Source organism: Brassica oleracea, chromosome C3, assembly GCF_000695525.1.
Source record: "Brassica oleracea var. oleracea cultivar TO1000 chromosome C3, BOL, whole genome shotgun sequence".
NCBI classification, from domain to species: Eukaryota; Viridiplantae; Streptophyta; class Magnoliopsida; order Brassicales; family Brassicaceae; genus Brassica; species Brassica oleracea.
The window spans coordinates 24450153-24466190 of NC_027750.1; the positions used below are offsets into that span (position 1 = coordinate 24450153).

General features: G+C 42.8%; 4 protein-coding genes across 4 annotated transcripts in view; 2 read left to right on the top strand and 2 right to left on the bottom strand.

Annotated features, from left to right (window-relative positions):
• LOC106336477 (eukaryotic translation initiation factor 3 subunit G-like) overlaps positions 1-1585 on the top strand; it is a 1847-nt gene extending 262 nt beyond the window's left edge. The window contains exons 1-2 of the mRNA XM_013775312.1: positions 1-171; positions 857-1585. The exon at positions 1-171 is cut by the window's left edge and continues 262 nt beyond it. Coding sequence (XP_013630766.1) covers positions 1-171; positions 857-1404 — 719 coding nt within the window. The 3' untranslated portion in view covers positions 1405-1585. The remainder of the gene's footprint in view (positions 172-856) is intronic.
• Positions 1586-7339: 5754 nt separating this feature from the next.
• On the bottom strand, positions 7340-8224 carry LOC106330201 (uncharacterized protein At4g02000-like). Its single transcript, XM_013768720.1, has one exon. It carries the CDS (start codon positions 8222-8224, stop codon positions 7340-7342), a length of 885 nt encoding a protein of 294 aa, XP_013624174.1.
• Positions 8225-9017: 793 nt separating this feature from the next.
• On the top strand, positions 9018-11824 carry LOC106329318. The gene is made up of 3 exons (XM_013767959.1): positions 9018-10053; positions 10874-11416; positions 11503-11824. The coding sequence occupies exons 1-3, from the start codon at positions 9193-9195 to the stop codon at positions 11596-11598; spliced, it is 1500 nt and encodes a 499-aa protein (XP_013623413.1). The 5' UTR covers positions 9018-9192; the 3' UTR covers positions 11599-11824.
• Positions 11825-13663: 1839 nt separating this feature from the next.
• Positions 13664-16038, bottom strand: LOC106333270 (dnaJ homolog subfamily C member 2-like). Its single transcript, XM_013771739.1, has one exon. It carries the CDS (start codon positions 16024-16026, stop codon positions 14056-14058), a length of 1971 nt encoding a protein of 656 aa, XP_013627193.1. The 5' UTR covers positions 16027-16038; the 3' UTR covers positions 13664-14055.

Consider the following 16038-nt stretch of genomic DNA (forward strand, 5'->3'; position numbering starts at 1 on the left):
AGATCACGACCAAGTCACGCGTCCGAAAGCTAGCTTCCGCGCGGCTCAACAAACGAGCCATGGAGCGGAGGAGCTGGCCTAAGTTCGGAGACGCCGCGAATGAGGACGCTGGTAGCCGTCTCACCATGGTTTCGACCGAAGAGATTCTTCTTGAACGACCTAGGGCTCCTGGTCTGTTGATTCTTATTACATAATCTTAGATTTTACGAATCTGAAACATTAGTTTTGTTTGGTTATTATGAATCATGAACTAAAACATTAGTCTTATTACATAATCTGAGATTATACGAATCTAAAACATTAGTCTTACTAAATTAGTTTTGTTTGGTTTTACGAGTCATGAACTAAAAAACATTAGTCTTATTACATAATCTAAGAGTATACAAATCTAAAACATTAGTTTTGTTAGGGTATAGGGCTAAAACACTAGTCTTATTACATTAGTTTTGTTTGGTTATACGAATTGTGAACTAAAACATTAGTCTTATTACATAATCTAAGACTATACGAATCTAAACATTTGGTCTTATTACATATTAGTTTTGTTTGGTTATACGAATCATGAACTAACACACTAGTCTTATTATGTAATCTAAGATTATATGAATCTAAAACATTTGTCTTATTACATTATATTTGTTTGTTTATAAGAATCATGAGCTAAATCATTAGTCTTGTTACATAATGTTAGACTATACGATCGAAAAGATTAGTCTTAATTAGTTATTACATTAGTTTTGTTTGGTTATATGAAGCGGGAACTATAACATTAGTCTTATTACGTAATACGAAAGACTTGGGTGACCAATTAGCCGATCACATGTTAGCCAGGTCTAATGGGTATGTAATGTTTCAGGTACCAAAGCAGATGATACAAAGGCAGCAGGGGACAACTTGTCTCAGCTGGGTAAAGGTGGTGCAGTCCTCATGGTTTGCAGGACATGCGGCAAAAAAGGTGATCACTGGACATCTAAATGCCCTTACAAGGATCTAGCCGCACCCACCGATGTCTTTGTCGACAAGCCACCCACGGGGGAAACATCTACCGCATCCGCTGCACCTGGATCCGGCAAGGCCGCTTATGTCCCTCCTAGCATGAGAGCAGGTGCAGACAGGAGCGCTGGTGGTTCGGACATGAGGAGGAGGAACGACGAGAACTCTGTGCGTGTGACTAACTTGTCTGAAGACACCCGCGAACCGGATTTGATGGAGCTCTTCCATCCGTTTGGAGCTGTGACTCGTGTCTATGTGGCGATTGATCAGAAAACTGGAGTGAGCAGAGGATTTGGTTTCGTTAATTTCGTGAGCAGAGAAGACGCTCAACGAGCCATCAACAAACTGAATGGTTATGGTTATGATAACCTCATCCTCAGGGTTGAGTGGGCCACTCCAAGACCCACCTAGAAAGTGTCTCGAGTCTTTCAAAAACTCTTCTCGTTTTCTCTTTCCTGCTATGGCTTCTTGTGTTATCAGCCCGTTGTTTGTTGGTTTGGTTCGGTTTTGTTCGGATAAGGTGAGAAAATGCTATGTTCATCTTTAATACATAAGGCATGTTTAAAATAGTAGTAAACAATATTCCTCTAAATTTCAATTTTGTCATAAGTTTGTTACCACCTTTTCAAATTTATCCTTAAAAGATAACAATTTTTTCTAATTACTTTAATTTGTGATACAAAAACTTTCTTAAATTATTTACAAAAGTTTAGGAAGAATTTATAATAAATTATATCAAACTCCACGTTAAACAATAATCACTAAACTCAAATGTTATGTTATTTTTAATTGAGTGTTTAAAAAAATTAGTGGCCAACTTATTTTAAGCAATTTTTTCTTCATTTTATCTCTCAAATTAATATAATTCTATTTTCTTATATTTCATTTACTTTGATTCATTTTGCTGCATGCATTCTTAGAAATCCAGGGTCATTAACAAACAATATTTTTATAGTCCAATAAACTAGCAGATTTGTGTGTTTCTCTGTACGTTTAAGTGTGATTCGGTTCGTTTTTTTCCTGTATCTGGAAGTATATTTTGGAGAAGACTTTTCAAACCACTTTATATCTTGTTTTTGGCTGGTCTTTGTTAAGAACCACAAACATGCTAGTTGAGCATCATTGCAATTAATTCCTTTCCTATCCATGTAGTTTGTTACCCAAGAAGGCCAAGACAGAGTTTTTCTCCTTATGGACTCATTTTGAACGATCCACAACGTGGTGTCGACATGTGCAGCTTAATTGTTCCTCAAACTCAAGCCACCAAGATTGGATGCTTAATGCATCAAAGCATATCTTATAAATATGTAAAAGGGAAGAACAAATTGTGAGTTGAGTTTTATCGTAGTTTACACTATATAAGTGAACTCCACGAATACGTGTTCCCATGCCTGTAAAAGAAGTCCACACATAGTCCTTTCTATTTATATACTTTTTTTTTTTTTTTTTGGCTCAACAACAACTTTATATTAATCCAAACTTCAGAGTCTTACATTGGGCTTATCAGCCTCAAAACACATGAATTCAACCACATAGGCACCATAGAATATAACTTAGGGACAATGGACGTAAACGTAGAAGTCTCCTTCGCTATCCTATTTGCTGACTTATTACCACTCCTCGGATGATACTGCACTTTGAAACCTTCATTTGCGTTCAATGAGGTCGAGATATCTTGTATGATGGGAGCAAGTACCGGCCATATTTCCTCCTCTGCGTTGAGCATTCTTGCCAACATTTGTGAATCTGTTTCAACAAGAACTCTTCTATATCCAAACCCAGCAACCGTCTGTACTGCCCATCTAATTGCTTCTGCTTCAGATTCTATCGCTGACCTCAGAGCCACCATCTTCTTCGCCCCTGCCCACAGCAGCAGCCCTTGATGATTTCTCAATAACCAGCCAACACCACCCTCTCCTGTTTCCTTTGACCACGCACCATCTGTGTTACATTTCAGTGTCATGGAATCAGGTGGTGACCACTTCACTTCAGGCGTATCTGCTGCGGGTTGTTTAACCTCCTCATGTTGGACCTCATTTCTGCTCTTCCATTCCATGACATCCTCCCAGACTTTCTTAACTGTTGTGCGAGCATCATAGTCTTTCCCTCTGAAGTTGAACTCATTTCTATTTTTCCATAATCTCCACAACAGCCATGGTACTAACCCTTCCTCAACATCCTCTCTAGGGAACTCTTTTTTTAGATTCAAGACCTAATAGAGATTAGCATAAAAGGAGTCAGACCATCTACCAGCTGGAGGTATGTGCACGTTTGCCACTGCCCAGATCAGACGAGCATAAGGGCAGTGAAAGAGTAAATGATTCACGCTCTCTGCCTCTCCCCCACATCTGCTGCAGGATTTGTCTTTAGCAATATGTCTATAGGCCATATTTTCCATTACCGGCAGCGCATTGCTTAAGCATTTCCATAGAAAATGCTTGATCTTTGGACTCGTCTCCAACCCCCAAATTTGTTGATAAATACCATCTAATCTCGGTTGAATGACTTCCTGGACTTCTTTATCCGGCGCAACGATGTTGGTCTGGACCCAATAACCTGATTTAACAGTGTAGTGCCCCGTCTTGGTAAACTCCCATGAGTAGGTATCTCTACTATAATTCCCAGCTGGCCTGATTTTCAGAATTTGCTCTTGTACCTCCGTTGTGAAGAGTCTCTCTATCAGATCCAGGTTCCACTCCTTTCCGTTTACCCTAATTAGAGCACTAACCCTCATATCATCAGCCAGACTGATCCTCTCATTACCTTCAGATCGTCTCACTGACTTGATCATTGTGGCTGGAGCTGCTCCTATCCATCTCTCCTGCCAGATCTTTGTATCTCTTCCATTACCAATGACCACCCTTGCTCCATGTTGAATCAATTTATGCGCTGCATGTATGCTTCTCCAAGCGTACGAGGGCCTGGAACCTAAAGAGGCATTGAGAGGGTCTGTGTTCCTGAAGTATCGACTCTTAAACACTCTGCACATTAGGGACCTCGGGTTTTTAATCATTCTCCACAGCTGCTTCCCAAGTAGTGCTAGATTGTAAGCCTCCAAGTCCTTAAAACCCAAACCCCCACTTGCTTTTGGTCGACATAAACTCTCCCAGCTCTTCCAATGCATACCCCTCGTCTCCTGTCCATTCCTCCACCAAAATTCAGACATCATTGCCATGATCTGTTTGATTATCACTTGGGGAGGAGGAAACATGCCATAGTGTATGTGGGTAACGCCATGGCCACTGCCTTGAGGAGAATCTCTTTTCCACCTGGAGAGAGGAATTTTGTTTGCCAGCCATGGACTCGTTGACTTAACTTCTCCTTCAAGTAACTTAGTATGAACACTTTGGATCCACCAAAAGCTTCAGGTAAGCCTAGGTAAAATCCCTCTCCTCCTGTTGAGTCTATTCCCATCTTCTGCTTAATCTCTTCTCTTCTGCAGCTTGGTATGTGCTTCCCAAAATAAATGTTAGACTTCTGGTGATTGATTCTTTGCCCTGATGCCATACTATAGTTCGGAAGTATCTGAGAGACCTGATTCAACTCCTCCTCTGAACCCTTGCAATAAAACATGCTGTCATCAGCAAACAAAAGATGAGATACCAAGGGGGCTCTTCTTGCAACACGTAGTCCTGAGATCTTCTTCATCTGTTCAGCGCGTTTCAGCATCTGGACTAGAACTTCTGTGCACATCACAAAGAGATACGGCGAGAGCGGATCGCCTTGTCTCAAACCTCTTGTAGGCGTTATCTGTCCAAACGGTGATCCATTGATCATGACTTTATACCTCACAGACGACACACAACACATAATAAGTCTTCTCCATTCTTCTGAGAATCCCATTGCCTCCATTGCTTTCTCTAAGAAAGACCACTCGACGCGGTCATAAGCCTTAGAGATATCGGTTTTGATTGCAATAAACTCTAAGGCACAATTATTATCTGAGCTGAGTGCGTGCAGCAACTCGTGTGCGACGAGAATGTTATCTGAAATAAGGCGTCCTTCCACGAAAGCTGCCTGCGTTTCTGATACAACATTAGGCAGCACCTTCTTTAGTCTTTTTGCCATCAGCTTTGAGACCACCTTATATGCCACGTTACACAGACTTATCGGTCTATACTCTCACATTTTCTTTGCTGTTATTGTTTTGGGGATCAGACAGATGTTAGTGTCGTTCATCTCTTCCTCCAAAACTCCAGTTCTAAAGAACTTCTGAACCATAGCAGTTACCTCCTCTCCGCTTGTTTCCCAGAACTGTTGGAAGAAAAATCCAGTCATCCCGTCAGGTCCCGGGCATTTGCCTGGGTTTATATCAAAAATAGCTCTCTTGACCTCCTCCATCAGCACTGGCTTCATTAGATGGATATTTTGCTCCGGGGTAACTAGCTTCGGCATCTCCTGCCACTCTATCAGGTCCAATCCTACATCCTCTGACGCGAAGAGAGACTTAAAGTACATTTCAGCGACTCTCCCCAGGTCCTTATCAGCAAACCACTCCGTTCCCTCATCATCAGTCAAGCTCTTAATTCTATTTTGTGCTCTCATATTCTTCGTGACTGCATGAAAGAACTTCGTGTTTAAATCCCCCGATCTCAGCCACGTGAGTCTGCTCTTCTGCATCCAGAAAACCTCCTCGTTGTAATACTCCTCAGATAGTTCCTTCCTTAGATTCTCCAGCTCCTCTTTCTTGAAGTTCTCCTGCCTAGTCGCTTCATCAATTTTAAAGCTTAGCTCCTGGATTCTCATCGCTGAATTAGGCTTCACCTGCCTCTTCCACAGGGAGATGTCTTTCCTGCACGCTGAGATTCTACCCATGAGATTCCCCTGGCCACTGCTGTGTGTTCTCCAGCTTTTCTCAACTGTCTCTACAAACTTTTCCCTATTAACCCACCTCTGATCATACTTAAAGTTTGTGAATTTCTTCCTTTGATGACCATCCAAGGAGGTAATGATCGGACTGTGGTCCGACTGAACTCTTGGGAGGTAGAAGGTAGCTGCTTGTGGGTGAGCCTCCAACCATTCCTGGTTTGCTACTGCTCTATCCAGTCTGCACTGCACCAACATGTTGTTTCTTTTCCCTGCCCACGATAGCGGGTTCCCCTTGTATTTAATGTCCCAGAGACCCCAGTTAAGCAGTAGCTGCTTGAATTCTTGCCCTTCTCGATCTTCCCTTACTGCTCCTCCTGACTTTTCGGATTGATCAATCAGCTCATTAAAGTCTCCTATCAGCATCCAAGCCCCTTTTCTATTTGCTCCAATCCGTGAAATCCGTTCCCATACTTCTCCCCTTTTACTCTTGACCGGATCGCCATATACACAGGTAAGGAAAAAAATTTGATCCTGCCACTGCACCTTCAAATCAATCACCCTCTTATTTGCCTGCAAAACCTCCACCGTACATGAACTCTTCCACATAACTGCCAAACCTCCACTCTTTCCTCTGGCGTCTATAGTTATCACATCATGGAACCCCATCTTCTCCACTATAAACTCCAAATAACACCTTCTACTCTTGGTCTCACTGAGGAATATTATCTCAGGGAAATACTGACCATGTATTCCCTGTAGATGTCGAACTGTCGGGGTATTCCCCAACCCCTGACAGTTCCAACTTAATATTCTCATATTGACCTCGAAGGGTTGGTATTACCCATCAACCCTTCTTTCAGATTGTATCCACTTTCCAATGCTATCCTTTGGACAGAATGGACGGGGACTTTGGCTGCCATATTGGCAGAATGGACCGGAGTGGTCACTGCTACTAGAGCAGAGTGATGTGCTTCTTCCTGGTTGTTTCCTTCGTTATCACACCTTGTCTCTCCCAACCTTTGAAATACTGAGGGAGATAATTTCTTCTTCTCAGATGAGTTTCTCCTAGCTTTCTTTGGGTTTCTCTCATCACTACTGCTTAGTCTTCTCTTCTTTGATGTACGAGAGTCTTCTATGCTTCGGGTAAAACCAGGTGTGATAGTTCCCTGGCTCCCCAGACGTTCGAAAACAGAGGGAGGACTACGGCTTCCTTTACTCGATTTGCCATCACCCTTTTCTCCTGAAGAAGCGCCACTTAGTTTCATACGTAGATCAGCTGGAGAGCTAGGTTCTTCTCTCTTTCCTCTGTTCCTTTTTGAACCCCACACTTCCTCCAAGCCCCCCAATCTGTTGAAAACTAAGCCAGACGCATTGGTTGCAGGTGAATGTCCCTGGCCTCCTACCTCCGTAGTAGCACTTTTGGTCCCACTGTATTCTCCTGAGCTCCGCGGGTTTGCTGTGGACTCCTCAGTGCTTCTCGTTTTCTCCGAGCCCTCCTTACCTCCTTTCTGTTGCCACTCCAGCCGATGTTTTGAGGCTATTTTCTTCCCTTACTCTTATCCTCCTTTAGATTTCCACGGCCTTTCACACTATTCCTTGCTTGGCTTGTAGAGGGAGAGGGGCCACTAATAACCACTCCTTTAGCAGCTCCTTTTGTTGAAGGTCTCTGGAGACTCTCTTTGGCTTTTGTTTCCTTTTCCTTTAGTTTTTTCCTTAGGTTGGATTCCTTGGCTCGATCTCTACCTTCCAACTCCCCTTCTTCCACTGCGAGGATCTGATGAGGGCACTTGGTCTGGTCGTGCGTTAGCCTTTTGCATCCATAACAAACTTTGAGAAGCTTTTCATACTCCAACTCCGTTGGATACGTGGCTCCTGATTTGAATCTGGCTATTCTTCTGAACTGCAGTGGCTCTTCCGTATTGATCTTGACCAAGGCTCTTACGTACTCTAGGGAGTTAGAGTTCTTTGCGTGCAGCTCCACTGCTTCGACCTTCCCCAAAGGATCCAGTAATGTTTCTACCACTTGCCTCTTCAGCATGTGGATGGGAAGTCCTCTAATTCGAATCCAGAAAGTTATCCTTTTTAAGAAATCTTCCTGTGGGTTTGGTGTCCATTGATCCATGGCCACCATCCAACCATTAACAAACCATGGACCTTTTGACAGAACAAACTTTAGGTCGTTCTCCGATCTGAAGGTGTACTGAACCCTATCTTCTCCTACAACCCTTCCCTGAGTTCTATCCTCCATCCCCCATATGGGTGGTAATGCCTTTACTAGACCTCCTACCTTGTGCACAAAAGGGTTGAGGCATCTCACAATAATGCTTAGTGTGTTTTCCTCAATCAGATCCTCAACCTCCAGATCTGGGATATCCACCATCTCGCCTTCATCCAGAAGTTCCAGTTCCTTTAGCTCTTCCATTAAGGACGGCTCTTTCTTCTTGCGAAATCTATTCATCCTTCTCTGTTTTTACCCCGAGATTCTTCACACCCTATTCCAAAGAAAAGAAGTCACTAGGACTTAATGAAAGCTCACCCCGGGTTGGATCTACACCTTAGACCTTCCCAGAGACTATACTCGCTACTGTATCCCCTTAATCTCCCATCCCTTGCTCGAAAGGAGTCAACTTTACGTAATGGAGATCTCAGTGAAAGGTTTGCAGCTTCGAATCTTTAGGTCAATCGAAACTGATTGCAAGGCACGACGTAGATCTAGCGAGAAAGCTCCGGATTTTCTTTCAGAACCCTAGTCGCCGCTGTCGCCATTCTTTAGTCGTGATTACAAAAAGAGAAAACTCTTTTTTTTCTTTTTTCTATTTATATACTTCTATATATAACAAGTCCTACTTCTTCTCTTATTTGGTATTTTTTCCTTTATTTACTCTTAGTAATTAATTTATAGGTTTCCTCATCTTTAACCTCAAACACATTTTGCTCACAAAAAAAAAAGCTCAAACACACATTTTAAATTTTTTCACAAAAAAAAAAACACAAAACACAATTATATATCCCATAATAATAAACACGTTAGGTTTAACAAATACGCATTTGCTTTTGCGGTTCTATTATAGTTTGAAACCTGATTTAAAATATATTGACATATATTTGAAAGTCTTCTCATCGTTGACTGAGGTTATCTCCGTCATTTGAGTGGTTTCATACACTGTCTCCATCTTCTTCTCCCATTTATATATATATATAAATATGTTTATCGCAGAGTTGTCACTCCTGAAAAGGGGAAAACCCAAAAAAAAAACTACTAAAAATAAATAATCTCAGCCACTAAATAATCTTAGCCACCGTTGGGGGTACTTTCGTAAAGTTCAACCAGAGCTTCGTTCCCGCGGCGTACGCAAGACGGTAACTGAGAAAATCAAGTGATCTCCGGTGATGAAACTGAATCGCGGCGGTGGAGAGCTCGGCCACCACCACGAGGCCCTGAAGTTTTCAAGCTTAACCTTCACGCTGGAGCGGCCACGTGACTACCTCGTGCTCTTCACTCGCTTCTCCATCCTCACGTGCCTCATCGTCTCCGTCTCTCTCGTTCTTCGCGCCACTTTCTCATCCTCCTCCGCACCCTACTCCTACGGTCTCCGTTTCCCCGCCGTATCTCAGAAAGCACTAGCTACACCGCCGACGATATCCACCGGTCCGATCAATATCTCTCACATCCAGTTCTGCATCGCCGGAGCAGCTGAGACCTGGCTCGATAGGAGCCGGTACACCTCTTTGTGGTGGAGCAACTCCACACGTGGATTCGTCTGGCTCGATAAACCGGTTATGATCAATAAAAATCATTCAGATAACCGGTTCTCGATTCCGGCTCGAGTTTCCGATAAAAGCTGGACTCGGTTCAGATTCTCCAGCTCACGAGCGGCGGTTCGGATCGCTCGCGTGGTCTTGGATAGTTACAGGCTGAATCTCCCCGACGTGCGGTGGTTCGTGATGGGAGACGACGACACCGTCTTCTTCGCGGAGAACCTCGTCGAGGCTCTCTCGAAGTACGACCACGAGGAGATGTGGTACGTCGGCGGAAACTCGGAGAGCGTGGAGCAGGACGTGATGCACGACTACGACATGGCGTTCGGCGGCGGCGGGTTCGCGATCAGCCGCCCGCTCGCGGCGCGTTTGGCCGCCGCGATGGACGGGTGTCTGCAGCGGTATTTCTACTTCTACGGCTCGGATCAGAGGATCGCGGCTTGCGTTAGCGAGATTGGCGTTGCGTTCACCGAAGAACGCGGGTTTCACCAGGTGTGTTTTCTGTTTTTTTGATTGGTTGTTTGGATTACACGTGTCCCAATCGTTTGTTGGAGCCCCGACAAAATTCAAAAAAGTTTTCGATACTGAGAATGAGAATTGCTAGATTTGCGTGGATTTATGAATTTTATATATGAATGAATAGAGGTTGGAATAGAGTCAAACCTAATAATCACTTAGGTGAGTGTTGAGAAAAGCATTTATTAGGATTTGGTTTATTGAATAAAGTCACACAATTGTTGACTTAAATAAGAAGACTAGTGTCCGTTACTGATAGACACGTTAGCCTCGCTAATCTGACTTACATACACGTTTAATTAATGAAACAAACTGAAGTGTGACAGTTTTACGCTTAGATGAATGCTCTCCTACCGTTTTTGTTTTGTTTTATGAATGGTCATCCGTTGCTTGTGGTCCATGATTGTTGGCAAACAAATTATTTATTTATTTATTGGGGGTTTAAATTTATTTTTAGAGCACGTGATTCTGTCGTTATGATATACTACTTCTTAAGAAATAAATATTTTAAATATGAAAACATTTTTTGAAACCGATGGACTCAAGTTTCATCTTTATACCTAGCTATCTGCTTTCTTTAATTTGCTTCTAATCTATGTTTCCTGTAAAAATTTTTTTGTCAAAGATTATTTTTGTTAATGGTAACTCTGTTTTTGTCCAAAAAAGAAAAATGGTAACTCTGTTTCTAATTAAATATTTAAGATTGTTGTAAGTATTTAGATATACCATTATTAACATAGTGTGTGTTTTGTACTAACAACGTTCTTTGTTGTGTTGAAAACAAATAAATTTGCAGCTTGACATAAGAGGAGATCCATACGGGTTTCTATCGGCGCATCCCCTCGCACCGCTTGTATCACTGCATCACCTCGAATACTTAGACCCATTATTCCCTAACAAAACCCCCATCGAGTCGTTACAAACCCTTGTGAAACCTTACACCTTAGACCCGCATAGAATACTCCAACAGATTAACTGCCATGACCACAAGCGTCAATGGTCCATATCCATCTCGTGGGGATACTCCATTCAGATATACACATACTTTTTAACCACTAAAGACCTGGAAACGCCGTTGCAGACTTTCAAAACCTGGCGGTCTTTTAGAGATGGGCCTTTCACGTTTAACACCCGGCCCTTGAAGCCTGACCCTTGTGAGCGTCCCGTCACTTATTTCATGGACGGAGCAGAGGATGTGAGGGGTAGTGGGACGAAAACTTGGTATAGCGTAGGGGATAAGAACTATGGTCATTGTGAAAAGAGTGAGCATACTCGGGTTAACAAAGTGAAGAGGATATTGGTGACTTCAATGAAGATGGATCCTGAGTATTGGAAAAAGGTTAGTGTTTTTAATTTTATTACATATTGGTTTTATGTGAAATTATGTTTTGAAGCTTTATAGTTATATTTTTTTTTTGTTGATAGGCACCAAGGAGACAGTGCTGCGAGTTGTTGGAAGGAGGAAATGAGAAAGAAATGTCAATAAGGATTAGGAAGTGTTCATCTTTGGAGATGATATAAGAGAAACTCGAAAACCAGATAATATTCTAAACAATTTTAGTACGAACCAGATTCCGGTTATGGTTTGGTTACAAACTAAACCAAGAAAACCGAATCAGAACCAACGAATAGTTAAGCAATTTTAGGCTCACTGAGAGAGGAGAGTATAGAAGACTCGACTTCTTACTTTTTTTTTTTCACAACTTATATTATAAAAGCTCAGAGAGCAACAAAGTTTACAATCAAAGTAGAAGATCCCGAAGCCATGCTCGACGGTGGGATGATAATAAAAAGCATTACAAAACATTGAAAGATAGAGCTTTCAAGGGGCGAGTCAAGCTCAGCGGTATAAAGAGTCCCATGGAGAAACTTCATCTTTTTCCCTAAAGCGAACTGATAGTCGAAAACGACGTTGATACACCTGTTAGCAACGGTTGGAATGATGACCGACAAGAGATTTTGGTGAGAAGCTCCATGACCGTATAGAAAACAAAGTCCTAACTGACTTGATTTGGCATTGACTAGAATAGATGGACTATGTGAATCCAGTAATGAGCAGATGACTATATCCACGACATTGAAAATAATGAGACTTGACGAGAACTTCTAAAGCAACGATGAGCAATGAGTTAAGACAAGAGCTTCTAGTTCCAGCATTACCATGAAGGAACCATGAAGGTTTGGCCGAACAAACGCCAAATTGCCAGTCGTCGGACTCAAACAAGCTTTGAATGAACGAGCTAGAGTCAGGATTTTCAGATGAGCGAGCTTCTTGTGGTGATTGCATAGGAGAGGCGCGACTACGCAGCGGAGAGCTAGTCTCACGTCCGGTAGTGACTCGTCCAGGAGGCGGTGGCGTAGCAGGTATTAGATCTGGCTGGCGATGCATATAATCGAAGAGGTGAGAACGACCAGATCCGGTGAGGCCTCCCTCGAGCTGAGAAGCTCCGGCGTTTCTAACACCAAGAGGAGACGCAACAGGGACGAGAGGAAGTATAGAGGAAACGGCGACGGCGTGGTGAAATCCGGCCCGGAAAGGAACATGGTGAGCGGAGGAGCGGTGTGAGGAGAGTAACATCGGGAGGAGAGCAACGTTTGGAGGGTCTGGTGGTTCCGGAGGGATGACGGGAGAGAGACCTTCAAACGGGACGTTCAAACACGACGACGGCGGCGGATCTGGAGGGGGCCGGATACATGACGGAGGAGTAGTGACCATCATAGCCATGGAGAGGAGCATGGCTGCTTCAGAGGGAGGAGGAAGGAACAGCGTGGCTGAAGCAGGGAAGATCCATCGGAGGCGCCTTGGGATGCGGGTCTGAAAGAGTTTCTCTCTAGGGCGAACTCATTTTTGCCCATGACTCGACTTCTTACTATGTTGATGTTTTTTTCACTTTGGCTATGCATGTGTCGTGTATGGTAATAGCACATACAACAAGTTGGCAAAGGAAGCTAGTATAGTTGACTCTTCTTATATTGCAATATTGATCCTGGACTAGCTCTCAGAAAAGAAAAGAAAAGATCTTGGCTTACCTTTTGAATTAGATAAATGAACAACAAAATACATGAATATGTTTTCAGCATTGCTACAAAAGGTGATCGAGTATGAAAAAAAAAACGATTTTAAAATACTAGACAGAGGATGTAGTTGATATCATGTAGCTAGTAATGAAGTTAATGAAATATAGTTCGTTGACCCCCAAAAAATTACGAATATTGGCAAATATCAAATTGTATCGGAAGTTGTAAAAAAAAAAATCGAAATCCAATGTCGTTCGATCTAGTCTAGAAAAGATATTCAAATGTCTCGGATAAGTTAAGATGTTAAAATATTCAGCATGCATGTGATGTGAAGTCTTACTTGATGAAATAATTAATCACAATTTTCTAAATCCTGTTTTGGAGCTTGAGGAGAGACTTCTTGCTTTGTATATGCATCTACAAGTTTAGCTCTTAGTCACACAAGTAACATGGATGGCAGATGAATTGCATAAAGCGGATTCTCTCGCAATCAGAAATCATACATTAATTTGAAGCAAACATATTGAAACATTGCATCATTGTAGTTGTGATTTTTATTCCCGTGGCCACAGATTCTGATGCCGTATGTTGGGATGATTGATACCAGCTTGTTTACCTAGAGCAGCATGAGTGATGCCCTTACGCTTCTTCTTGGTGGTCAAGACATTGGAAATAGTTACGTGACTGTTGGGTCATCATTAGGTCAAGCACAAGGAGGCTTTGGGTCTCTCTTTCCCATGGGCTTACATGCCTCCTGTTTGGTCCTTGTAACAAAAATGAACAACATCACAACTTAATCTTTCTGTATTTTTCTCGCTACTTAATTACGGTTTGTTATAGTTGAGAGAAAGATTTATGGACGTTAGATTAGGTAAAACATATATGATATATGCTAGTGACTCAATACATAAAGAACTCGAAAATATTAAAACCCAAAATTCTCCAATTATGTTTTCCCCTTTAGACTCCAGTTTTCTTGCTTCTGATGAGTTCCTTAAGCTCAGCAAACTTCTTCTTGCATTGAACCATCGTTTTACCAGGAACAGCCGCAGCTACTCTCTCCCATCTTTGGCTCGTCTCTTTAGTAAACGTCTTCAAAGCTTGAACCAAAGCTCTTTCTTGCACGCTCGACCAACCATCTGCGTCTGAACTCCCACTTGCTTCACCATTGTTTGCCATTGGTAGAGATTCTCCAAGCTCCTCCTCTCTTGTGGAGAGAGGTGACGCGATTGAAACTGTAGGTTTCCTTTTCTCCAGGAATGTGTCAAACGCCTTGGCAGAATCTGGTTTCTGGAGAAGAACGGTCTTAGTTGCTTTAAGAACCTCCTCCACGGTTCTCCCTGTACCAATGTAATCTGATATAACCTCCCATCTCCGAGATATCCCCTTTGGGTATTTTATTATTCCCTTTCTCAGCTTATCAATCTCTTCTTTGCTCCATAGTTGCTTCTTCTGAATGTTATCTAATTTAGTAGGTTCTGTGTCACCGTCTGCTTTCTCATTTTCTTTCTTCTGAGTGTTATCTAATTTAGTAGGCTCTGCGTCGTCACCACCGTTAGCTTTCTCACTTTCTTTCTCTTTAGAGTTGGCTTTCTCACATTCTTTCTCTTTAAAGTTGGCTTTCTCATTTTCTTTAGCTTTAGAGTTGGCTTCGTGTTCTTTGATCACCTTTGCTAACTCTATCCCTTGTTTGTTTCCCATCGTATCACATAGACTCTGCAGCTGCTGGATGTTTAGTGACATGCATAGATTCTCTACATCTTCCTTGGAGAGGAGACGCTGAGCCAGGACATGAGCTGAGAGAGTTCTAAGACGGTTACGCTCTTTGAGTAAGAGTTTCCTCTCTTTCTCCTTATCTTTCTTTAGTTTTTCGGCGGATTCTTTTGCTTCTTCTTTCCTCCTCTTCTCTTTCTCGGCGGCTTCCTCTTCCCGCTTCTTCTCAGCCATAACCTTCGCTTCTTTCTTCCGCTGCTTCTTGGCCTCGTCTTCCTCTTCTCTTTTCGCGATCCTGGGGTCTATTCTATACGCATTGTCCACTAGATTCCGGATTCGAACGTCGTCCTCCTTCCTATCCTTTGCGGTTTTTTTGGCATTCTCTCTCTCCATCCACCTCCGCTCCTGGCGCGAATCTGCCTTCTCAAGGTCATGCTTTCCTCCGTCAGGAAACTCTCTCAAACTCTTGAAACCGTACCAGAAGCTGTAGAACTTCTCAACGTCTTTGAGCTTTGTGTTCTCATCTCCCAAATCCGGTACACGCTGACTCGCCGTTGCCGACAGCTTAGCAATTCTCTTAAAGGCTGGACCAAACACCTTGAAAAACTCTTGCGGCGAGCAATCCTCGTCGTCAAACTCATCAGTGGAGTCAAATATTTTCCTCTTGGTTGGATCCATCAGCACCTCGTAAGCTTCTTGAATCGCTCTGAAGCGAGAATCTATCTCATCTTTCTTAGCTTCCTTGGCCTCTTCCGTTTCCTCTGCCAGAAGGAGAGCAGCGTGTTGTTTGTCAGGATGGTGCTTCAACGCGGCTTCGCGGTAGCTTTTCTTTATCTGATCTTCTGTTGCGAGATACCTCAAGTTTCTCAATCCCAACAACGCGTAGTGGTCTTGTTGGTGGTCTTGCTGTTGCTGTGCACCAGGCTTCGTCTTCTTCTTCTTCGCTTTGTTGTTGGCATAAGGGTTGAATGAAGGAAAAGAATACTCCTCCTCTTTATCATCATCACCAACTTTCTTATTGCTACCTTCACCAGCGCTAGGTTTCTCTGCACAGCCAAGAAGTTTGAGAGCAGCTGAGTGGAAGGCGTGACCAGCAGGTTCACGGTTCAAAGCCTTCACGGGACGAGAATTGGAAAAGGCGTAGAATGGTTTTCCATCCACAAGCTCCTCAGAGTATTTAATTAGCTTAACGGCAGAGTCGCTTCTCCCGCTCGGCATGATGAGTATCCA